At 44.1% G+C, this 26,742-nt stretch overlaps 1 protein-coding gene and 1 pseudogene across 2 annotated transcripts; one reads left to right on the forward strand and one right to left on the reverse strand.

Moving 5' to 3' along the window:
* Nucleotides 1-251: 251 nt before the first annotated feature.
* On the reverse strand, nt 252-4,265 carry LOC110507931 (2-acylglycerol O-acyltransferase 1). Of its 2 annotated transcripts, none has more exons than XM_021588352.2 (6): nt 3,724-4,265; nt 3,407-3,585; nt 2,521-2,725; nt 2,069-2,237; nt 1,261-1,460; nt 252-581 (listed from the first exon to the last, which is right to left on the reverse strand). In XM_021588352.2, the coding sequence occupies exons 1-6, from the start codon at nt 3,818-3,820 to the stop codon at nt 427-429; spliced, it is 1,005 nt and encodes a 334-aa protein (XP_021444027.2). In that variant the 5' UTR covers nt 3,821-4,265; the 3' UTR covers nt 252-426. The 2 variants fall into 2 exon arrangements, with proteins under 2 accessions (XP_021444027.2, XP_021444026.2); XM_021588351.2 differs by having other exon boundaries at nt 2,063-2,237; nt 3,724-4,262.
* Nucleotides 4,266-9,896: 5,631 nt separating this feature from the next.
* On the forward strand, nt 9,897-25,234 carry LOC110507934 (annotated as a pseudogene).
* Nucleotides 25,235-26,742: the final 1,508 nt, after the last annotated feature.

A 26,742-nucleotide genomic window follows, 5' to 3' on the forward strand; every position in this document is an offset into this window, starting at 1 on the left:
TCATGTGGCTTGGTTTCAATACTTCAAAACCAAATGGTAGGTCTAGGTAGTCACAAAAATAGATGGGTGTTGGTTAAATTGTGATTTTAATGAACGTGAAAGGGTTTTTAGAGAGCGGGTGGAAAGGAGATGGAGCACCAGAGCAGTGCGCAATGAGTGGGATTTCCAACGCTCAACTCAGCTGACCTACTCTGGGCCTATGGTGACTGTATAAGAGAGCAAAGGATGAGAGCGATGGCCGTTTGATTGTGTATATGGGTGTTCACTGTACATGTGTGCAAGCATGCACGTGTCCATTTCCCATATGTGCTTTTGTGTATGTTTGCACTATGTTTGTTTGAAAGTCTGTATCAGTGTGTATTGGTCAGGAGCTGGTTGAATGGTCCAATCCTACAGTGTAGTGCTATCTGACTTAATTTGGTCTGGTCAGGTGAAGATGAGGTGCTGGTGCTCTAGGATCCTGTACTCAGCCTTGTGCTGCTCAAACAGCTTAGCCAGCGCCTCCAGGTAACAGCCATGCAGCCTGTCTACCTCAGCTGATGAGGGGCTCACGTTCCTCTCCACCACTATGGGCTCTCCCACTGAGAAAGAGATGGATGGAGGGAGGAAGGGAAGGGAAGGAGGGAAAGATGGGCCAAGGGGAGGGAGGGAGAGAGAGAGAGAGAGAGAGAGAGAGGGAGGCAGTTGAGAAAGAGAGAGTAAAAATACAGATGGGGTTCAGTGAGAGCAGAAAATGAAAGGCAGAGGAATTACAGAATGTTCAAATGTAGTCACTCAGAGGAGGAACAGGAGAGAAAGGGAGGGGAGAGATAAAGGAAGTGGAACAAAGGGCAAGACTGAGGACACATGAGTTTACAGCTCTAAGGTGATTTGATTGGCTGTAGCCCAGTGACCCTTCACTGTGGACGGCTCTGTTCCAGCTGGTCACGATGTCTTGGCTGACCCCAGCTGCGGCCACGGTTACAGTTACCCTTAACACAGTTAGCTATGAACCAGTTTACCAGTTTCCCATATATGTCGGCTGTTCTCCCTCTCCCCCAGTGAGATTTTATTTTGCCATCTGGCTGATGACTAGCTAACTAGAAGATTTCCTTCAATCAGAGCACTGTGACTGCACATTGTTTCTGAATGTTGTTTGTAAATAGTTTAAGGACTATGTTTCCCCATAGACACAAATGGATCATATTTTAGTCTCTTATTCCTCGTCACCTCTCTCTTCCCATGACTTTCCACCCATATTGTCCCCCATCCCCCACTCACCAATGGTGTAGATGGGTTGTCTGAAGGGCATGAAGCCCAAGCTGTACTGGAAGACCCCCCGAGCGTGGAACAGAGGCAGGCTGAAGCCCAGGGTCTTCCTCATGCCCTCCTGGATGGTACGGACCAGGGAGCCCTTCGGGTTCTTCAGCTGATTAAACAGATCATTCTCCCCAAAGGAGAACACTGGCACCAGATGAGCCCTGCACACAGGACAAGGTGAGAGAACAAGTCAGAATTTTTTACCAGCGGCATAATTCCACTCTTGACCGCAACCTCATAATTTGATGTTTGTGGTTGTTTGCAAAATCAATGTGTTTCAATGTGATCTGATCCTTTCGGGGTTTTTTTTGCAAAAGAAATCTATGTTCCTGTCATTATTGCTCTCACAGCAATCTATCTAAAGTGGAATGTAGAGCGGCTACCATAATCCTTCTGACCTGAGTGTATCCTAATTCTGTTTTTAACAACTAAATGCCCAATCAAATTAGTGATTCTTTCAAATCTCTGAGCGGAGGACATAAATCAGTTAATCATGCAGGTGTGTGTGTACTGTAATATTACAGTGATTTTCCTTTCATCTCAACACATGGGTCATTAAAAGCCCTGGGGTTAAGATTCATAGTTCACTTTATGGCCTACAGTACATTCAGTAATGGCCCTTATGGGGAAGATTTCAGTCAACATGAACATTTATAATACTTTATTTAAAACGAGATGGTTATAGATGATGAGTAGATTGACAGGAAATAAGGCAGGAAGGATGCATTTTTAAGTGTACAAGCAGACCCCAACAGAGACTCACCCACACCTGAGAGCAATCTTTACAAAGCCCTTCCTGTTGAGGGCCTCCAGGATGAGGCTCCCAGGCCTGGCCTCCAGGGACTCTGCCGTCCCGCCAATCACTATGATTGACACGTTGCCCCCTCCCTTCTGGCTCAACACATGGGTAAGACTCTTCTTGGAACAAGAAACAACCCCTTAGGGGAGGTACAGCACAGTATACTTAGAACAAATGTGGCCAGGAAAAAACTTTCACAGGGCAGAGTTTATTTGAAAAAACTTACAATATCCACAATATGAAGAAAGAATTGTTGACAAACTAATACTGCACTACAGTGTGTTTGGACCACAATGTTTGGACCTCAAAATGCACTCCAGTATTTACCTAACCTTGAAAGCTCACTGATAGTGTTTAAATGAGAAAAACCAGAAGCATTGTGGTGGAATGCATCTGATGGCTATGGTTCATAAATAATTCACCTGAGGACATAAGGTACTCCCGGAAGAATGGGAAGCCGAACCAGATGCCGAGGGTATGCAGATAAGGAGTCATTCCTGGATAGAGCTCTTGGAAACCTGTGTATTCTGTACAGAAATTGCCAAACGCTCCGGCTACCAGGATTCCGTGAGGATGGAACCCCATCAGGTAGTTCCTTTCTGGGTCTAGGTCACATGTCTTAATCAGCTGACCACAGACACAGACAAGACATGAACAGTGAGAGGACAATGGATAAGACATAGGTTGAGTTCCTGCCTGACTAGATGCGCAGATGTTGCATTGCGTCAATCAATGGTCGTGTGCTACGTCATCGACTGTGCAGTCAGGCATCTGATGGTTATGTCATATGATGTGGTCAGCTGATATGTTAAATACCTATCCAGGCCTTGTAAGATCTGGCATACATCTGCAATGTAGTCGGGCAGGAACTCAACCTCAGAATGGGTGGATGTGACAGGGGCTGGGCCTTTAGCCTTGGGATCACCATGATGTATTGGCCAATGACCACTTTACAATGGCTTTGACCTATTTGAGCTATTAATACACCAAAGGGCAGTGGATAAAGAGTGGGTAGGCAGTCATGAGACTGTCATGTAGGCAGTCATGAGACGTTTGAGACAAACGTCCTCAATTACATTTATCATTCAGTTAATAGGTGTTCGCATACAAATTGTGATATTATTAATTCAACATGGAATTCAATCAGTAATTCTGAGTGTCATTATACACAGGCTGAAGTCTAAATTATGCAAAGAATGGTGCAATTACCTATTACTGTTGATAATAATGAGGCTTGATATTAGTTGGCCTCCATGCATCATTAAATGCATAAGCTACACAACCAGAACACGTCATAAGCCTACTTACGTGGATGGGGAAATAGTCTCCAAAGTGTTTCCACACGGTCCAGTGGCGTACCCAGTCAGACCTGCGGCCCCCAGCCTGAGGTGTGTCCCAGTCCAGGTAGAGCCACAGGGCATACAGAGCAGCCACGTGCCAGTATCCATTGAACACGATCACAACATACACACAAAAACAAAACTGCGCTAGACAGACAGGACAAGATGGAAGTGAAGAAAAATATGGGCATCACATGAGTAAGCACTGATTTTAATTGACCCCAACCCTGGGCCACCATGGTTATGATTTGCTGAAGATGAGGTGTGCAGAAGCCTACCAGTTACCTCCAAAGAGAAAGCAGAAGACCCATTGAAGAACTGCAGCTGTCTGTAAACGTCGGTTGAATGGGATATTCAACGGTGCAAGCTCTATCTTGACCATGTCTGCAGTTCCCACTCCCGGCTTCTAAAAGGTTCCGCAGTCTTGGGCACAGAGCAGGGGAAGGGTCACTATCTTATGCCCCTGTCCTTGTCAAAATCTTTTTATACTCAGCAGCTTTAACAAGGCGGTCATCCAAGTTCGTGGCATTTTGGCAAGACTTCATGCGCAGGACTATTCAATAAAAATACAAATGATAGGCTATACTCATTTTTGTGTGCCTGGTCTCTTACCATACACTTGACTTTATCAACTTCCAAAACACTGCTCTAAATGGGCTGCTATATGATTGCGATATCAGGCTTTCGCCTACTCTTGTTTCTTTGTTCTAGCACCATCTTGTGGAAAACGTAAATTTACAACCAAGGAGTTAAATTGAGTACACCCAAAGAAGAGGAGAAGAGAGATTTTTTACCTTACCCAAACTGTCCACAAAAATAAATCACGAAGTGAGGAATTTTTGTATGGCGGTCAATGAGAGAGTTGAATTTGGTCTACAAAAATGTCATTGCCCATTTGATACATGAGGCATATTTGATCAAATAGAAGTTTTGTAATGGTTAGGTTGTTACGAATGCACTGATATGCATGGCATTTCGGCAACTTACCCAAAATGACTTTACATTGGGGTTGTGCCGGTTGTCATATAGATAGTTGGAGGGCTCATCATGGATATTTTAGCATGGACATTGCCCTTAAGGGCTTCCACCATTTTAAAGTAGTCAATTGGGTGGGGATTCCTATGAGTTGAGCGCCATCAGCCAATGAAGAAGAAGAAAATGGCCTACTTTAAAATGGATATAGCATCAATAGTGCTGCCCATGATGTCACAGATGCTATAATGGCACAGATACAAAGATGAGGGACACATATGGGACATATTTACATTGCCAAAGCAAGTACAAGTACAAAAAGGAAAATAAATAAATATGTGTTGTATTTAAAATTGTGTTAGTACTTCAGTTGTTGCCCTTTTCTTGTGGCAACAGGTCACAAATCTTGCTGCTGTGATGACACACTGTGGTATTTCACCCAATAGATATGGCAGTTCACCAACATTGGATTTGTTTTCTAATTCTTTGTGGGTCTGTGTAATATGAGGGAATTATTTGTCTCTAATATGGTCATACATTTGGCTTGAGGTTAGGAAGTGTCTGAGCCCGGTGCCTCCCACCATTAGCTCTGACAAATTGAAAACCCTAGTCATTGACGACACCATTACCCGCAGTATTATACTTAAAAAGAATCAGCCAGTGATCATATATTGTATGATCCAGAGGGCAGGGCTACCGACATAAAGGTTCATCTGAAGATGGTGCTGGCTGTGGCTTAAACTGGCGAGTGTTGACTGTATCGGGATATTGTTATTCACATCGTCACTAACGATGTTTGGATTAAACCATCAGCAACCTAGCTTCAGCATGTAACTTCGCTAGAAAGATGTGTTGGCATCGAGTAATTGTCTCTGGCCCCCTCCCAGTTAAGGGGAGTGATGAGCTCTACAGCAGACTCAATCGCTGGTTTAAAAATGTTTTCTGAACCTCCCAAAAGATAGTGGAGGACTAAGCCTTGCCTGCTGAGGAGTGATGGATTCCATCCAAGCTTGAGGGGGGTTCTCATCTTATCTATCAACGTAGACATGGCTCTAACGCTCCTAGCTTCAGTGGTAATAAATTATCAATATGGACACTTACAACGCTGCGCATTGGTCCTCCTCTTCTTCCACCAACAACGGCCGTTACAGAATCACCCACCACCAAAGGACCAAGCAGCGTGGTAATGGGCAGCAGGAGCAGCGCTATAAGGAGGAATGGACATGGGGACACTCTGGATGGCAAGGGTTGCTACACATGGGAGGAGATCCTGGCTGGAAGGGATCGCCTCCCATGGGAACAGGTGGAGGCCGCCAGGAGAGCGGAGGCAGTAGGTAAAGGGAGCCAGCGCTTTGAGGGAACACGGCTGGCAAGGAAGCCCGAGAGGCAGCCCCAAAAACGGGGGTGCACACGGGAAGTGTGGCTAAGTCAGGTCGCCGCACTGGCCTGGCTACGGGGAGCATTCAGCCAGGTAAGGTTGGGCAGGCTCGGTGCTCGAGACCTCCAGTGCGCCTTCACGGTCCGGTCTATCCGGTGCCACCTTCATGCACCAGCCCTCCGGTGGCAGCCCCCCGCACCAGGCTGTCTCTCAGTCTCCTTCCTACAGGTGCTCCCGCCTGTCAGGCGCTGCCAGAGTCTCCCTCCAGTCCGGATCTGCCAGAGTCTCCCGTCAGTCCGGTGCTGTCAGAGTCTCCCGTCCGTCCGGTGCTGCCGGAGTGGCTTCTCCCGTCCATTCGGACCTGTGGCTAGGGTCCCCAGTTCGAGGTCGGCGGCGCTCTTAAGAGGCCACGGAGGCAGGCTAAGAGACGGACAAGGACTATGGTGGAGTGGGGTCCACGTCCCGTGCCAGAGCCACCACCGCGGACAGACTGTTTCGGCTGTGGCTATGGAACACCGATCTGTTCACAGGACATGCTACCCTGTCCCGGACCTGCTGTTTTTCAACCCTCTCTCTCCCTCCATCTCTGTCTCTACCGCACCTGCTGTCTCGACCTCTGAATACTCAGCTATGAAAAGCCAACTGACATTTACTCCTGAGGTACTGACCTGTTGCACCCTCTACAACCACTGAGATGATTATTTGTTATTTGACCCTACTGGTCATTTATTTGAACATCTTGAAGAACGATCTCGCCTTTAATTAACAATGAGCCAAGTGGATAAGAGTGTTGGTCCAGTAACTTAAAGGGTTCTGGTTTGACTCCCAGAGCCGGCATGGTGGAAAAATCTGCATTCTGCCCTTGAGCAAGGCAGTTAAGCCCCAACAACAACTGCTCTCCAGGCATAGACATTGATTACAGGAAAATTATTTTGGCATTTGTTCAATTAGTCAATTGTTGACATAGTCCCAAAATGTTCTACTTGTCAGCAATCACGTTTTCAAGATATGTAACTTTGAAAATACAGAAATCATCCCGGTATGATGCCATTTACATCATATGATGCATAACGCAGCAACACATGATGCAAAATGCTCATACAGGGAGCCTGGTTCCTCTCTAGGTTTCTTCCTAGGTTCCTGCCTTTCTAGGGAGTTTTTCCTAACCACAGTGCTTCTACATCTGCGTTGCTTGCTGTTTGGAATTTTAGGCTGGGTTTCTCTATCGCACTTTGCTAAATCTGCTGATGTTTAAAGGGATTTATAAATACATTTGAAAGTTACATTTCTTGAAAACTTGTTTGCTGACAAGCAAAAGATTTTGGGACTATGTCAACAATGGACAAATGAAACAAATACCAAAAAATGTATTTGGGGTGAAGTTTTCCTTTGAGGCAGCCCCCACACCTATCCGATTCAGAGGGGTTGGGTTGATTGACGGACTACCAGGACGTGTACTCTGAGCATACGCTGACCAACTGGCAAGTATCTTCACTGACATTTTCAACCTCTCCCTGTCTAAGTCTGTAATACCAACATGTTTCAAGCAGACCACTATAGTCCCTGTGCCCAAGAAGACTAAGGTAACCTGCCTAATTGACTACCGACACATGTACATGTACTCACGTACGTAGCCAAGTGTTTTGAAAGGCTGGTCATAGCTCAAATCAAGATCATTATCCCAGAAACCTTAGACCCACTCCAATTTGCAAACCTCCCCAACAGATCCAGAGATGATGCCATCTCTATTGCACGCAACACTGGCCTTTCCCACCTGGACATAAGGAACACCTATGTGAGAATGCTATTCATTGACTGCATCTCAGCGTTCAACACCATAGTGTCCTCAAAGCTCATCACTAAGCCAAGGACCCTGGGACTTAACACCTCCCTCTGCAACTGGATCATGGAGTTCCTGACGGGCCAACCCCCAGGTGGTAAGGGTAGGTAACAACACATCCGCCACGCTGATCATCAACATGGGGGCCCCTCAGGGGTGCGTGCTCAGTCCCCTCCTGTACTCCCTGTTCACTCATGACTGCATGGCCAGGCATGACTCCAACACCATCATTAAGTTTGCAGATGACACAACAGTGGTAGGCCTGATCACCGACAATGACGAGACAGCCTATAGGGAGGAGGTCAGAGATTGTGGACTACAGGAAAAGGAGGACCGAGCACACCCCGATTCTCGTTGACGGGGCTGTATTGAAGCAGGTTGAGAGCTTCAAGTTCCTTGGTGTCCACATCATCAACAAACTAACATGGTCCAAGCACACCAAGACAGTTGTGAAGAGGGCACGACAAAACCTATTCCCCCTCAGTAGACTGAAAAGATTTGGTATGGGTCCTCAGATCCTCAAAAGGTTCTACAGCTGCACCATCGAGACTATCCTGACTGGTTGCATCACAGCCCACTCCCCTCTTTTAAGCTGCTGCTACTCTGTTATTATCTATGCAAAGTCACTTTAATAACTCTACCTACATGTACATATTAGCCCAATTACCTCGACACTGGTGCCCCCGCATATTGACTCTGTACCGGTACCCCTGTATATAGCCTCGCTATTGTTATTTTACTGCTGCTCTTTAAAAATGTGTAACTTTTATTTGTTAGTCTTATACACTGCTCAAAAAAATAAAGGGACCACTTAAAGTAACTCCAAGTCAATCACACTTCTGTGAAATCAAACTGTCCACTTAGGAAGCTACACTGATTGACAATACATTTCACATGCTGTCGTGCAAATGGAATAGACAACAGGTGGAAATTATAGGCAATTAGCAAGACACCCCCAATAAAGGAGTGGTTCTGCAGGTGGTGACCACAGACCACTTCTCAGTTCCTATGCTTCCTGGCTGATGTTTTGGTCACTTTTGAATGCTGGCGGTGCTTTCACTCTAATGGTGGCATGAGACTGAGTCTACAACCCACACAAGTGGCTCAGGTAGTGCAGCTCATCCAGGATGGCACATCAATGCGAGCTGTGGCAAGAAGGTTTGCTGTGTCTGTCAGCGTAGTGTCCAGACAATGGAGGCGCTACCAGGAGACAGGCCAGTACATCAGGAGACGTGGAGGAGGCCATAGGAGGGCAACAACCCAGCAGCAGGACCGCTACCTTCGCCTTTGTGCAAGGAGGAGCAGGAGGAGCACTGCCAGAGCCCTGCAAAATGACCTCCAGCAAGCCACAAATGTGCATGTGTCTGCTCAAACGGTCAGAAAAAGACTCCATGAGGGTGGTATGAGGGCCCAACATCCACAGGTGGGGGTTGTGCTTACAGCCCAACACCGTGCAGGACGTTTGGCATTTGCCAGAGAACACCAAGATTGGCAAATTCGCCACTGGCGCCCTGTGCTCTTCACAGATGAAAGCAGGTTCACACTGAGCACGTGACAGACGTGACAGAGTCTGGTGGGTCAGTCATGGTGTGGGGTGACATTTCTTTGGGGGGCCGCACAGCCCTCCATGTGCTCGCCAGAGGTAGCCTGACTGCCATTAGGTACCGAGATGAGATCCTCAGACCCCTTGTGAGACCATATGCTGGTGCGGTTGGCCCTGGGTTCCTCCTAATGCAAGACAGTGCTAGACCTCATGTGGCTGGAGTGTGTCAGCAGTTCCTGCAAGAGGAAGGCATTGATGCAATGGACTGGTCCGCCCGTTCCCCAGACCTGAATCCAATTGAGCACATATGGGACATCATGTCTCGCTCCATCCACATACTGTCCAGGTCTGGGAGGAGATCCCTCAGGAGACCATCCGCCACCTCATCAGGAGCATGCCCAGGCGTTGTAGGGAGGTCATACAGGCACGTGGAGGCCACACACACTACTGAGCCTCATTTTGACTTGTTTTAAGGACATTACATCAAAGTTGGATCAGCCTGTAGTGTGGTTTTCCACTTTAATTTTGAGTGTGACTCCAAATCCAGACCTCCATGGGTTGATAAATTTGATTTCCATTGATAATTTGTGTGTGATTTTGTTGTCAGCACATTCAACTATGTAAAGAAAAAAGTTTCATTCATTCAGATCTAGGATGTGTTATTTTAGTGTTCCCTTTATTTTTTTGAGCAGTGTATATATATATTTTTTAATTGGGGGGGGTTATAAACTGTATTAATAAAAATGTGATTTGATTTGACTAGTTGGGATCTCAGAAATAAACAAGTGCAGACTGGGAAAAATGGTTTTGAACAGTCATCCAACTCTGAATTTCAATTTGGGAATTAGGGCCTCTTTCTTTAGCTCCAACTTTCCGACCTGAATGTCACTGACGTCATGATTTGACCTCTATTCCTCTGAGTTCTGAGTAAAAAAAAGTGTTCACTGTTGTCTTGAAAGCACCATAGGTATCGTCTTTCCCTTCCCACCTGGGACTGGTAGACCAATTATTGTGCGTTCACAATACAACAGTTCTACCCCGTTACACTTGGTATTTGATAGTCCAGTGTGACTGTGAATAAACTATTTGAAATGGCTGTTTATGTTATTCGATACAAAATGCCACTTTTGGTAAGAGTAGTGCTTTACCAATAATTCAGACTGGCATTATCCCGGACAGCTTACAGCCGGTTTCGAGGGGTCCTTCAGTCTTGGAGGAAGGATTTGCAGCTAGCGGTTAGCCGTGTTCAACATGCCGACTGTCAGTGTCAAAAGGGATCTTGTGTTCCATGCCTTGGGCAGAACATTCAGTAAGAAATGTTACTTACCATATCAAGTAATAGATATTCAGTAAACTTGACAATTAAACTAGTATGTTTCTGTGTTGTGTTTTCAGACCGAAGGAACGTTGCTATAGCTATCTAGTTAGCGGCTGCATGTTTGAATGGATGGGATAATTAGCTAGCTTCAGCTAACAGTAACTGATGCCGTGGCAATAACAGCGTTTCGCTCATTTTGTGTGTTGTTTATCAACATATCACATTTCATACACAACAACGGCATTTACTCAGTTTCTACTGAATCGTGATTGACAACAGGATTTGATAGTGTTGACAGAACTTTTTTAATCAAAATACAGATCAACTATTTACATTCTTACATCAACATTATATCAAAACAGAACGCAGGTATTAATGAGAAAATACTGGAACAAACAAAATATTTAAAAAATAAACAATTCTAGTGCAATTGTAATCACTCTGAAAAAATCTTATTGTAAAGCTTTAAGAAAATATTATTCTTGCTATTGTTCACTAGGGTTAATGTTTTAATAAAATAGTTAAATTAAATAAATGTGTAATTTTGGTGTAGAACTTTTGAATTTTTGTTTGTGAATGAAGTATTTGGCAACTAAAATAAAAAAATACAATAATTTCAGTGGTTTTGTTATTGCAATAGTAACATATTATATCTTTCATGTCAAAAACATAGGTGGTGTTCATAATGGTAAATGAGTATTTTGCAAGGTTTTCCCAAAATTCGGACACAAATTTACATTCAAAGAACAAGTGAGACAGAATCTCACCTTATTTTTTACAGAAAACGCATATCAATAGCCACATATTTGGATATCATAGATGGATATATCTATTGTAAAATTTTGAAGTGCACTTCCTTAACTTTGTTTGGTATACAATATTTGTAAGGCCTTAACCATGCATTTTTCCAGACAATGTCAGGAATAAGCATGTTCCAGAAACACTTTCCTCTCAGTGTAAGTTGTTTTTGTGAATTAAGAATTTGTCTATTTATTACAACAAGATCTCTCAAGTAAGCCCACGCCTTCCAATCTGAGTTCTGGATAAACGTTGTGATCATTACCAAAACTAAGATGAGTTTTCATTAGTGTAGTTAGACCACTGGGAACGGCTTTGATCACAGAAATAAACTCTCTGAAAGGTATTGGAAATTCTTTCAATATTATAAATTGTTCATACGTGAGAATATTACCCTTGTTGTCAAAAACATCAAGAACAAAGTCAATATTCCTCTCATGCCAGCTGGGGTAGAGCAATGACTTATTCCTTACAGTTATGTCTGAATTATTCCACAAAAGAGCTTTATGAGGAGAAAAACTGCAGGAAACATTTTCCAGGCCATTAAAGCTTGTTGGTGAAACCTAGCCAATTTAGCAGGTAATCTTTCAGGAATATAATTACATTTCAGTAAAAATTGAAGACCTCCCAACTTATTAAACGCATGATTTGGAATTAAATACCATATTGATTCATTATTGATCAAGCATCTTTTCAACCAGTTTATCTTGAAAGTGTTATTTATATCAACAAAATCCAACACTTCTAGACCGCCTTCAGCTTTTTTGTTAGAAAGGACTGACTTTTTTTAGTTTGTGAGACTTATCTGGAAAAATAAGTCAAGAAAGCTCTTATTGATCTCTTTACAGGATTTAGAGATCAGGATTTACATATAACGATAATGAGGGGTACACAAAATGAGACAGTCCCTCTGCCTTGGACAGAAGTACTCTCCCAATTATAGAAAGATGTCTTTGTAGCCAATTATTAAATATATTTTTGGTTCTCTTAATTTTAGGAGAGAAATTAAAATGTTGTCTAAGTGTTTTTTTGACAGATGTATTACTAAATATTTAACAGTCCTTTACAGGAATATTTTCTATTTCTTTATCATCAGAGTCAAATAAACATAAGATTTCACATTTAGAAACATTCAGTTTTAATCCTTATGCGATAGAAAATGCAGTTATAGTATTAAGAGCATGGGCGACCTGGTCTTTGTCTCTTAAGAAAAGAGTAGCATCATCAGCCAGTTTGGAAATTTTGATTTCTTTGTTAAAAATGATTAAGCCATACAAATTTGCATTATTCAGAATATCTAGAGATAGAAGTTCCACAACCAAAATGAATAAAAATGGCAAAATTGGGCATCCCTGACGTACACTTCTGTTGATACTGAATCTTTTGGAAGTATTAAGGTTTAGTAACACAGAACTATTTATATATTTGTAAAACATGCAAATTACTTCGATAAAAGTTTCACCAAATCCAAAATGTTTAAGAGACCTAAAGAGAAATTAATGTTCAATTGTGTCAAAGGCTTTACAGAAGTCCAAAAATAGAACAACCGCATCGGAGTCAATTGTATCTGAATAATCTTCAAGGTCCAAGACTAAACGAATGTTAGAGCTTATGTGACGGCCCTTCATAAATCCTGTTTGAGTCTCATTTATAATGGTATCTATTCCTTTCTTTAATCTTTTGGGATAAACCAGAGCAATCAATTTGTAATCAATATTTAATAAAGTAATTGGTCTCCAATCAGTCGTGAGAGAAGGGTCTTTATCAGGCTTCGGAATCAATGAAATAAGGCCCTGTTTCATAGTGGAGACTATTTCCCCACTTTTAACTTCTTATGGATGCAGGGGCACTATTGAGTAGCTTGGATGAAAGGTGCCCAGAGTCAACGGCCTGCTCCTCAGTCCCAGATGCTAATATATGCATATTATTAATAGTATTGGATAGAAAACCCTCTGAAGTTTCTAAAACTGTTTGAGTATAACATAACTCATATGGCAGGCAAAAACCTGAGAATAAATCCAAACAGGAAGTGGAAAATCTGAGGTTGGTCGATTTTCAACCCAGCCCCTATTGAACACACAGTGGGATATGGATAAAGTTGCACTTCCTAGGGCTTCCACTAGATGTCAACCGTCTTTAGAAACTTGAATGAGGCTTCTACTGTGTTGTGGAGCCGGATGTGAGCTCTTTGAGTCAGTGGTCTGGCAGAGAGCCAGGTCCTGGTCACGCGCGTTTCATTGCTTCTCTACAGACAAAGGAATTCTCCGGTTGGAACTTTATTGAAGATTTATGATAACAACAACCTAAAGATTGATTCTATACTTAGTTTGACAAGTTTCTTCTACCTGTAATATAACTTTTTGATTTTTTTGTCCGACGTTCGGATGGACCTGCACGAGCAGGTACTAAACGCGCTAACAAAAGTAGCTACTTGGACATAAATAATGGACATTATCGAATTAATCAAGCATTTATTGTGGAACTAGGATTCCTGGGAATGCATTCTGATGAAGATCGTCAAAGGTAAGGGAATATTTATCATGTTATTTCTGATTTCTGTTGACTCCAACATGGAGGATAATTGTATTTATTTTCTGAGCGTCTCAGATTATTGCATGGTTTGCTTTTTCCGTAAAGTTGTTTTGAAATCTGACACAGCGGTTGCATTAAGGAGAGGAAAATCTATATTTCCATGTCTAACAATTATATTTATTGACAGCCCTAAGAAGTTTTAATGCAATCTTCTTCTAGTAACTCCCAAAACTGCCTATAGAATTCAACTGACAAGCCATCAAGACCAGGTGATTTCCCTTTTTTCATTGAATTCAGAGCCTCTCTAATTCCTTCAATTGACACAGGTGAATCACAAACTGAGTGGAAATCATCCTCAATTACAGGGACACAATTCTGAATATGGCAAACATTGTTTTCACAACCATCTTCCTGAAAGTGAGAGCTGTAAAGGTTTTCATAAAAATAATTGACAAATGATATTGTAATGGGATCTTTGCATAAAACATTGTTAATGTTGAGTGCAGTTACAGATTTTATTTTGTACTTTCTCTTTTCAAGTGCAAAAAAGTAACTAACTAGTGTTTCTTACCCTCTCTTCAATCCATTTTGCTCTTGACCTTACAAAGGCACCCTTTGCCAGATCCGTGTAAAGCTGTTCTAATTCTAGTTGTAAAGAAAGTGTTGACAGAACTGATGCTTGTTATTTCACGACGATTGCATCATTTCCCAGTCCAGACCTGCTACTGACTGACCACCACATAGCTACGTCCATTTAACTAGTAAAATATAACTACATTGAGAATGGAGGTGTGACCAAAATACATGCATTGTTCCAACAGATATTAAAATGTTATTCTCCTCTCCTTTCTTTCAGCTGATGAAGAATTTGATGAGTTGTGTTTTGAGTTTGGGCTGGAGCTGGAGCTTGATGAGATCGTGAGTAGAAGACTGAGGATGAACCTCAACCATATGCACTTGTTTGTGTGATAACCAATTTTGTATTTTCGGGCTAACCATCCTCCTTCTAACCCTGTCCTTCAGACCTCAGAGATGGACATCATCTGTCGTGAGCAGGGGAACACTAAGGCAGAGGGGGCATCTGATGTGATTCTGTATAAGATTGATGTCCCAGCTAACCGCTATGATCTGCTGTGTCTGGAAGGACTGGTCAGGGGCCTGCAGGTCTTCAAGCAAAAGTATGTAAACACATCTATATGGAAAATTGTGTGCTTAAACATGACTCTTGCATTGCCAAAGTACTTCAGCTTGTGCTGCTTTATCGTGTGTGTTGTCTTCAGCCGTGTATTGACTTCTCCATGTGTGTTTGCGCTCCAGGATGGAAGCACCTCGCTATAGGCGTGTGAGTCCAGCCAACGGAGAGCCTCAGAGGCTAGTCATCACAGAGGAGGTGGGTGGATAACACGGACAGGTTCTCTGTTTAATGATAGGCAGAGTGTTTGGTGTTCAGAGGAGGTGTGTGGAAATCACGGACCACACCCTCAGTTTAATGGCCTGGGTTCTGGGCAGAGTGTTAGGGTTGTTTAGTTTGGTCATCACAGAGGAGGGTGGGGGTGGAAAACATGGACTTTTAGTTTAATGGCCTGGGTTCTGGGCAGAGTGTTAGGGTTGGTTCATACAGTGCCTTGCGAAAGTATTCGCCCCCCTTGAACTTTGCGACCTTTTGCCACATTTCAGGCTTCAAACATAAAGATATAAAACTGTATTTTTTTGTGAAGAATCAACAACAAGTGGGACACAATCATGAAGTGGAACAACAATTATTGGATATTTCAAACTTTTTTAACAAATCAAAAACTGAAAAATTGGGCGTGCAAAATTATTCAGCCCCCTTAAGTTAATACTTTGTAGCGCCACCTTTTGCTGCGATTACAGCTGTAAGTCGCTTGGGGTATGTCTCTATCAGTTTTGCACATCGAGAGACTGAAATTTTTTCCCATTCCTCCTTGAAAAACAGCTCGAGCTCAGTGAGGTTGGATGGAGAGCATTTGTGAACAGCAGTTTTCAGTTCTTTCCACAGATTCTCGATTGGATTCAGGTCTGGACTTTGACTTGGCCATTCTAACACCTGGATATGTTTATTTTTGAACCATTCCATTGTAGATTTTGCTTTATGTTTTGGATCATTGTCTTGTTGGAAGACAAATCTCCGTCCCAGTCTCAGGTCTTTTGCAGACTCCATCAGGTTTTCTTCCAGAATGGTCCTGTATTTGGCTCCATCCATCTTCCTATCAATTTTAACCATCTTCCCTGTCCCTGCTGAAGAAAAGCAGGCCCAAACCATGATGCTGCCACCACCATGTTTGACAGTGGGGATGGTGTGTTCAGCTGTGTTGCTTTTATGCCAAACATAACGTTTTGCATTGTTGCTAAAAAGTTCAATTTTGGTTTCATCTGACCAGAGCACCTTCTTCCACATGTTTGGTGTGTCTCCCAGGTGGCTTGTGGCAAACTTTAAACAACACTTTTTACGGATATCTTTAAGAAATGGCTTTCGTCTTGCCACTCTTCCATAAAGGCCAGATTTGTGCAATATACGACTGATTGTTGTCCTATGGACAGAGTCTCCCAGCTCAGCTGTAGATCTCTGCAGTTCATCCAGAGTGATCATGGGCCTCTTGGCTGCATCTCTGATCAGTCTTCTCCTTGTATGAGCTGAAAGTTTAGAGGGACGGCCAGGTCTTGGTAGATTTGCAGTGGTCTGATACTCCTTCCATTTCAATATTATCGCTTGCACAGTGCTCCTTGGGATGTTTAAAGCTTGGGAAATCTTTTTGTATCCAAATCCGGCTTTAAACTTCTTCACAACAGTATCTCGGACCTGCCTGGTGTGTTCCTTGTTCTTCATGATGCTCTCTGCCCTTTTAACGGACCTCTGAGACTATCACAGTGCAGGTGCATTTATACGGAGACTTGATTACACACAGGTGGATTGTATTTATCATCATTAGTCATTTAGTTCAACATTGGATCATTCAGAGATCCTCACTGAACTTCTGGAGAGAGTTTGCTGCACTGAACGTAAAGGGGCTGAATAATTTTGCACGCCCAATTTTTCAGTTTTTGATTTGTTAAAAAAGTTTGAAATATCCAATAAATGTCGTTCCACTTCATGATTGTGTCCCACTTGTTGTTGATTCTTCACAAAAAAATACAGTTTTATATCTTTGTTTGAAGCCTGAAATGTGGCAAAAGGTCGCAAAGTTCAAGGGGGCCGAATACTTTCGCAAGGCACTGTACATCTTATAATGAATGAACCACCACTGTAGTCCTTTTGTGACAAGATTAATTAAGGTATTGAACTGTTGATGAATGCCTCTACATTTTGTAGAGGCTGTGCAAAGGAGGCTTTGGGCCAAGTGTTGGAAGTAAGGGAGTGGAATTTTAGAGATGAATGAGAGAATCCTGACTCAGAGTGTGGGTGTGCCTGACGCAGACGGCTGCTGTGCGACCCCACGCTGTGGCTGCAGTCTTGAGGAACATCACCTTCACACTGGAACGCTACGACAGCTTTATTGAACTACAGGAGAAACTCCATCAGAAAGTCTGTAGGTTAGTCAGACACCTAACACATCTCTACCTTCACAGAAAAAAATAGATATAATTCCCACACATCAGTTTGACCAACTCATTGGCCTTGAGGTTAGTGTCCGCCCTGAGATTGGAAAGTTGGTGGTTCTGTCCTCTGTCAAATCTTACCATAGGCTTTGATGCCTCTATACTTGGCATTCAGCATTAAGGAGATGTCCAGCAGGTGTACATGTATATAAAATTGCCGTATGCTACAGAAATAGGAGATCGGCTCATAGGGCCAGGAGCCTTTCTGGCTGGACAAGGCTTACTTACGCACACCATTTTACCTTTGCATATTTATTGTCAACGTTTTGGTCAGATAACTTTTTTCAATACCATGTCTCATACTTCAGTGATGGCTTTCAGTGTGTTCTCTGAGATGTGTTGTTGTCTCAGGGGAAGTTGTGACTAGTCTGTGCTCTGTAGGAAAAGGACTCTGATTGCCATCGGCACCCATGATCTGGACACCATTTCAGGCCCCTTCACCTACACAGCCAAACCACCTGGTGACATCCGCTTCAAACCTCTCAACCAGGCAAAGGAGTACACCGCACAGGAACTCATGAGCCTCTACAAGGTGAGCAGGGATTGGCAACAAAGATTATGAGCCTCTGTAAAATGAGTTGTGATTGGCTATGGCTAGAGATCTTTTACTTCTGTCATCCAATTTTTTTAGGGGACCATTCCAAAATCTCCTTGAATACAAAGAATGTTTTTATCGAGTGCACAGCCACTGATCTTACCAAGGCAAAAATCGTGTTGGACATGATGGTGACAATGTTCTGCGAGTATTGTGAGGAGCCTTTCACGTGAGTCCAGGCAACAGCTGTTTAGATTTCTATCACTGAAATGAAATAACTAATAGCTGAACCTAATGTATTTTTGTGTGTAAAATAAGACCATGAATTAGTGGAAATGATAGTGATAAGAATTTCCTTTGCCCGGCCCCACTTTAAAATACTCCTCTTGAACTATGTTCTGTTCTCTCTCAGGGTAGAGGTGGTTGAGGTGGTGTACCCAGTGGGTTAACTGCCTGTTCAGGGGCAGAACGACAGATTTGTACGGCCTGAATGAACAATTCTATGATTGGATGGACAACATGTCAGTTCATACTGCAAAAGCTTTCATTGGTTGGAAGACGTCCTCCGGAAGTGGTCATAATTACCATGTATGTCTATGAAAGCGGGTGAGTCCTACACGCCCCCTAGGTTTTGTATTGAAGTCAATGTAGCCAGAGGAGGACGGAAGCTAACTGTCCTCCGGCTACACCATGGTGCTAGCCCAGACAGTGCTGTTGAAGTTACTGTAAACCTTGTAAACCAATTATTTGGTGACATATGAATATATTTAGGGTAGTTTTATCTAAAAAAGGATAGCCTTTTTAATGTTTCACTATTTTTATTTTTTACATTTCACTGAGGAGGATGGTCCTCCTCTTACATTGTACATATTTAGCAGACACTCTTATCCAGAGCGACTTGCATGAGAATTATGGTTAAGTGCCTTGCTCAATTACATTTTTTTTACCTAGTCTGTTCAGGGATTCGAACCAGCAACCTTTCAGTTACTGACCCAATGCTCTTAGCCGCTAGGATACCTGCCGCTGTTTGTTTGTAATGGTTTGTTTGTCTCCAGTGAGTCGACTGAGCACATCGCCTAGCTGTTAACCAAGATGTGCTTGCGCTCAGAGGTCACAAGCGACGGCGAACAGATCGAGGTGGAGATCCCGCCCACGCGCTCTGACGTCATCCACGCCTGTGACATCATGGAGGACGCCGCCATGGCGTACGGTTTCAACAATATTACCCGCACCACGCCGCGCACCTATACCGTAGCCAGTCAGGTGAGGGTATTCTTCAGCAGGTTATTCAGGAGTGAAGTTGATTGGTTGTTGACTGGAGCTGCTGGTTAGGTGGTATTGTTTTCTATCTCATGACTGTTGTGTTTTTAGCTCCCACTGAGTAAGCTGTCAGAGCTGCTGAGACAGGACCTGGCTGCTGCTGGATTCACAGAGGCCCTCACCTTCGCCCTGGTAATGACACCTCACTCTCTCTACCTTTTGTGGACTCCAGGAAGAGTAGCGTCTGAAAAAGCTAATGGGGATCCAAATAATAAACATGCACACACATTTTCATGTGTTGTATCTGTCTTCTTGTGCAGTGTTCTCAGGAGGACATAGCTGACAAGCTGTTGAAGAACATCTCAGAGACCAGAGCATGTCACATCTCCAACCCCAAGACAGCTGAGTTCCAGGTGGACCACCATTACTGTGGATTAATCATGTCTCTATGATAACATTATAAACTGCCCCCCTTTAGTCTCTGAATGATTTCTTATGATTGGTATAAATGACAGAAATGATCAAGTAAAACAGTTGAATGGATTCTATCACCCCCTGTTGATGTGAGTGTTTACTATAAAAGAGAGTGCTGTGTGACTGGGTGGGTTGGTCAGCGGCTGGTGGTGGTGGTAACAGCAGTGCTCGTCTTCTCCACCAGGTGGCGCGCACCACCCTGCTGTCAGGCCTGCTGAAGACTGTGGCTGCAAACAGGAAGATGCCTCTGCCTCTGAGGCTGTTTGAGATTTCAGACGTGGTGCTCAAGGATGAAACCAAATGTGTGTTTGTGTGTGGGTGTGACCCAAGTATTCATCATGTAGTGTATTCACGGATATGTGTAGAAATAATGTCATTGTATGCCTGCCTTTCTAATTTCTTTAGTAGGACAAACATGAATGTACATACTGATTCCCTCATACTCAAGAAGACACTGTCATTATCAGTTTTTAAAGACATCCCAATGGCCAAGTTGTCCTCTGCTCTCCCAATCAGACGTGGGGGCCAGGAACAACCGTTGTCTGTGTGCTGTCTACTACAACAAGAGTCCTGGGTTTGAGGTGATCCACGGCCTGATGGACAGGGTCATGCAGCTGCTGGAGTCCAACCAGGCCAGGGCAATGGCTACCACATCCAGGCTGCCGACGGTAAGACAACCAGGGAGCCATCTCACTAGTTTAAACTGGACTCTCTCTGACTCACTCATTCGTGTCTCCTGCCACAATCAGACATGGGGGAAATCGATGGCCTCAAGTACCACAGAGAGAGAGAGGGATGAGGAGGTTGCAAAGAAGGAGAGCAGGGGCGCGGAGGACAGAGAGAGACTTGGAACTCAGGGGATAGAGAGGGAGCGTAAGAGCATGTAGTTTCAGCAGGGGGAGTCAGACTGCACGTGAGTCACGTCTGCTGCTGCAGTACCCCTGTCTGAGTTTACAGGGAGATAGACTGGCACATCCATGGGTATTTAGACTGCCTGAAACAAACACACTTACACAGCTACAAAAAAACACTTCAACTGTTACATTTACACGACTAGCAAACTATTATGCAGACCAGACACACAACGCGCATGCAAAAAAAGATGTGCTCCTCATGTCCGTGTGACCTTAACCCCATTACAGGGTCATGATCTTCTGCAGGACCTCCCGCAATGTTACCCTATGGGGGGAGGGAGGGACTCTTAAGGAGCAGATGCCCATGTTTCACTTAACTGTCAAATTCAGCCCTTCCCGTTCACTGTTAAAGGCATGCTTGACTGTCTGGTTAGTGTTGACCTTGGCTCAGAGAGAATGAATCTGAGAGGGTTTTCAGGGTTGGTGGAATAGGTTGTCCCTTGTCAGGCTGGCTGGCTTGAACTTAGCTATTAGTGTACCATTTTTAAAGACTGGTTGTCATGGTGCTGCCCTGCTTTCGAAGAGACACACAATGTAGAGCGCTTTCTGTTGCTAGTTAGGAGTTAGCATCTGAACGGTGAGCTAAAGAGTACATTAGCTTTTAGGAGCAAAGCAACGTGGGAAGAAGTGAAGCACCATGGAGAAGAGAATAGAACAGCATAGGAACGGAACATGTCTGTGGAAGTGGAGTCATAGCAACCCTGAGCCTAGATGGGCTCCTTGAACAGGCTCTAAACAGTCATTGTTTTAGAAAACCTTGTCAGTGAGCTGTCTCTCACATCAAATCAAATGTTATGTCACATGTGCCAAATACAGCCTTCTAGTGAAATGCTTACTTACAAGCCCTTAACCAACAATGCAGTTAAGAAAATACATTTTAAAAAAGTAAGAGAAGAAAAACAAATGATTAAAGAGCAGCAGTAAATAACAATAGTGGGGCTATATACAGGGGGTACTGGTACAGAGTCAATGTGGAGGCTATATACAGGGGGTACTGGTACAGAGTCAATGTGGAGGCTATATACAGGGGGTACCGGTACAGAGTCAATGTGGAGGCTATATACAGGGTGTACTGGTACAGAGTCAATGTGTCAATGTGGAGGCTATATACAGGGGGTACTGGTACAGAGTCAATGTGGAGGCTATATACAGGGGGTACTGGTACAGAGTCAATGTGGAGGCTATATACAGGGTGTACTGGTACAGAGTCAATGTGGAGGCTATATACAGGGGGTACTGGTACAGAGTCAATGTGGAGGCTATATACAGGGTGTACTGGTACAGTGTCAATGTGGAGGCTATATACAGGGGGTACTGGTACAGAGTCAATGTGGAGGCTATATACAGGGTGTACTGGTACAGAGTCAATGTGGAGGCTATATACAGGGTGTACCGGTACAGAGTCAATGTGGAGGCTATATACAGGGGGTACCAGTACAGAGTCAATGTGGAGGCTATATACAGGGGGTACTGGTACAGAGTCAATGTGGAGGCTATATACAGGGGGTACCGGTACAGAGTCAATGTGGAGGCTATATACAGGGGGTACCGGTACAGAGTCAATGTGGAGGCTATATACAGGAGGTACTGGTACAGAGTCAATGTGGAGGCTATATACAGTGGGTACTGGTACAGAGTGAATGTGGAGGCTATATACAGGAGGTACTGGTACAGAGTCAATGTGGAGGCTATATACAGGGTGTACTGGTACAGAGTCAATGTGGAGGCTATATACAGGGTGTACTGGTACAGAGTGAATGTGGAGGCTATATACAGGGTGTACTGGTACAGTGTCAATATGGAGGCTATATACAGGGGGTACCAGTACAGAGTCAATGTGGAGGCTATATACAGGGTGTACTGGTACAGAGTCAATGTGGAGGCTATATACAGGGTGTACTGGTACAGAGTCAATGTGGAGGCTATATACAGGGGGTACCAGTACAGTGTCAATGTGGAGGCTATATACAGGGTGTACTGGTACAGAGTGAATGTGGAGGCTATATACAGGGTGTACTGGTACAGTGTCAATATGGAGGCTATATACAGGGGGTACCAGTACAGAGTCAATGTGGAGGCTATATACAGGGTGTACTGGTACAGAGTCAATGTGGAGGCTATATACAGGGTGTACTGGTACAGAGTCAATGTGGAGGCTATATACAGGGTGTACTGGTACAGAGTCAATGTGGAGGCTATATACAGGGTGTACTGGTACAGAGTCAATGTGGAGGCTATATACAGGGTGTACTGGTACAGAGTCAATGTGGAGGCTATATACAGGAGGTACTGGTACAGTGTCAATGTGGAGGCTATATACAGGGTGTACTGGTACAGTGTCAATGTGGAGGCTATATACAGGGGGTACCGGTACAGAGTCAATGTGGAGGCTATATACAGGGTGTACTGGTACAGAGTGAATGTGGAGGCTATATACAGGGTGTACTGGTACAGTGTCAATGTGGAGGCTATATACAGGGTGTACTGGTACAGAGTCAATGTGTCAATGTGGAGGCTATATACAGGGTGTACTGGTACAGAGTCAATGTGGAGGCTATATACAGGGTGTACTGGTACAGTGTCAATGTGGAGGCTATATACAGGGGGTACCGGCACAGAGTCAATGTGGAGGCTATATACAGGGTGTACTGGTACAGAGTCAATGTGGAGGCTATATACAGGGTGTACTGGTACAGAGTCAATGTGGAGGCTATATACAGGAGGTACTGGTACAGTGTCAATATGGAGGCTATATACAGGGGGTACCAGTACAGAGTCAATGTGGAGGCTATATACAGGGTGTACTGGTACAGAGTCAATGTGGAGGCTATATACAGGGTGTACTGGTACAGAGTCAATGTGGAGGCTATATACAGGGTGTACTGGTACAGAGTCAATGTGGAGGCTATATACAGGGTGTACTGGTACAGAGTCAATGTGGAGGCTATATACAGGGTGTACTGGTACAGAGTCAATGTGGAGGCTATATACAGGGTGTACTGGTACAGAGTCAATGTGTCAATGTGGAGGCTATATACAGGGTGTACTGGTACAGAGTCAATGTGGAGGCTATATACAGGGTGTACTGGTACAGTGTCAATGTGGAGGCTATATACAGGGGGTACCGGCACAGAGTCAATGTGGAGGCTATATACAGGGTGTACTGGTACAGAGTCAATGTGGAGGCTATATACAGGGTGTACTGGTACAGAGTCAATGTGGAGGCTATATACAGGGTGTACTGGTACAGAGTCAATGTGGAGGCTATATACAGGGTGTACTGGTACAGAGTCAATGTGGAGGCTATATACAGGGTGTACTGGTACAGTGTCAATGTGGAGGCTATATACAGGGTGTACTGGTACAGAGTCAATGTGTCAATGTGGAGGCTATATACAGGGTGTACTGGTACAGAGTCAATGTGGAGGCTATATACAGGGTGTACTGGTACAGTGTCAATGTGGAGGCTATATACAGGGGGTACCGGCACAGAGTCAATGTGGAGGCTATATACAGGGTGTACTGGTACAGAGTCAATGTGGAGGCTATATACAGGGTGTACTGGTACAGAGTCAATGTGGAGGCTATATACAGGAGGTACTGGTACAGTGTCAATATGGAGGCTATATACAGGGGGTACCAGTACAGAGTCAATGTGGAGGCTATATACAGGGTGTACTGGTACAGAGTCAATGTGGAGGCTATATACAGGGTGTACTGGTACAGAGTCAATGTGGAGGCTATATACAGGGTGTACTGGTACAGAGTCAATGTGGAGGCTATATACAGGGTGTACTGGTACAGAGTCAATGTGGAGGCTATATACAGGAGGTACTGGTACAGAGTCAATGTGGAGGCTATATACAGGGTGTACTGGTACAGAGTCAATGTGGAGGCTATATACAGGGTGTACTGGTACAGAGTCAATGTGGAGGCTATATACAGGGTGTACTGGTACAGAGTCAATGTGGAGGCTATATACAGGAGGTACTGGTACAGTGTCAATGTGGAGGCTATATACAGGGGGTACCGGCACAGAGTCAATGTGGAGGCTATATACAGTGTGTACTGGTACAGAGTCAATGTGGAGGCTATATACAGGGGGTACCGGCACAGAGTCAATGTGGAGGCTAAATACAGGGTGTACTGGTACAGAGTCAATGTGGAGGCTATATACAGGGTGTACTGGTACAGAGTCAATGTGGAGGCTATATACAGGGGGTACCAGTACAGAGTCAATGTACGGGGGGCACCGGTGTCGAGGTAATATGTACAAGTAGGTAGAGTTATTAAAGTGACTAACTATTCCACATATCTGAGAATAGTTATGTCTTATCTCGAGTCTCTCGTCTGTGTGGAAACATTTATTCAGAGACTACACTTTTGAAGTTTATTTTCACTGGACCACTGAGAAGCCTCATCACCTGTCCTTCCTTCCCAACCCCCTCTTCGGTTTCCCCACTTTCAGATTCCACCTTCTTCCCTGGTCACTGTGCTGAGATCTTTGCATGCGGGAAGAGCATAGGACGCCTCGGGGTCCTTCACCCTAGTGTCATCAACCACTTCGAGCTCACCATGCCATGCTCCGCCCTGGACATCGAGCCCTTCCTGTAATGTCACACCCAGACACACACCGAACTTGTAACACCACCAAACTCATCAACCAACACAGGTTAATTTACTCATGCTCAGTCCATCCCAACACAGGTGTTCCCAGCTCCAGCAGAGTACGGCCCAACCCTCTCCAGCGGAACTCACGTTTTCACGCAAATCTCCCATTGACATCACACTGAAAGCTTGAGATATGAGTGCAAAAGTTAGGATTCGGACCCAAATGAATTGTTCAGTTGATATCACGCATGGTATTTATGTTGGACAAATGTACATCAGTGTATGAAGTAACCATATAAACTTTTGGCTGGTACAGTGCATTTGGAAAGTATTGACCCCTTGACCTTGTCCACATTTTGTTACGTTACAGCCGTTTTTTTAAATGGATTCCATTGTTTTTTTTTAAAGGAAATATGTAAATGTGATAAGTATTCAGACCCTTTACTCAGTACTTTGTTGAAGCACTTTTGTCAGCGATTACAGCCTCAAGTCTTCTTGTGCCATGCTACAAGCTTGGCACACCTGTATTTGGGGAGTTTTTCTAATTATTCTCTGCAGATCCTCTCAAGCTCTGTCAGGTTGGCTGGGGAGCGTCGCTGCACAGCTATTTTCAGGTCTCTCCAGAGATGTTCGATTGGGTTTCAGTCCGGGCTCTGGCTGGGACACTCAAGGACATTCAAAGACTTGTCCTGAAGCCACTCCTGCGTTGTCTTGGCTGTGTGCTTAGGAATGTTCGCCCCTGTCTGAGGTCCTGAGCGCTCTGGAGCAGGTTACCATCAAGGATCTCTTATAACTTTGCTCTGTTCATCTTTCCCTCGAAAGACTAGTCTTCCAGTCCCTGCTGCTGAAAAACATCCCCACAGCATGATGCTGCCACCACCATGCTTCACCGTAGGGATGGTGCCAGGTTTCCTTCAGACGTGATGCTTGGCATGCAGGCCAAAGAGTTCAATCAGCCCAGAGAATCTGAGGAGTGGCTTCCGTCTGGCCACTCTACCATAAAGGCCTGATTGGTGGAGTGCTGCAGAGATGGTTGTCCTTCTGGAAGGTTCTCCCATCTCCCCAGAGGAGCTTTGTCAGATTGACCATTGGGTTCTTGGTTACCTCCTTGACCAAGGCCCTTCATTCCCGATTGCTCAATTTAGCAAGGTGGCCAGATTTAGGAAGAGTCTTGGTGGTTCCAAACGTCTTCTATTTTAGAATGATGTAGGCCACTGTGTTCTTGGACCTTCAATGCTGCAGAATTTTTTTCCCCAGATCTGTGCCTCGACACAATCCTGACTCGGAGCTCTACGGACAATTCCTTCGACCTCATGGCTTGGTTTTTGCTCTGACATGCACTGTCAAATGTGGGATTTTATATAGACAGGTTTGTGCCTTTCCAAATCATGTCCAATCAATTGGATTTACCAAAGGTGGACACCAATCAAGTTGTAGAAACATCTCAAGAATGATCAATCGAAACAGGATGCACCTGAGCTCAATTTCGAGTCTCGTAGCAAAAGGTCTGA

This window comes from Oncorhynchus mykiss, chromosome 27, assembly GCF_013265735.2.
Source record: "Oncorhynchus mykiss isolate Arlee chromosome 27, USDA_OmykA_1.1, whole genome shotgun sequence".
In the NCBI taxonomy this organism is placed as follows: Eukaryota; Metazoa; Chordata; class Actinopteri; order Salmoniformes; family Salmonidae; genus Oncorhynchus; species Oncorhynchus mykiss.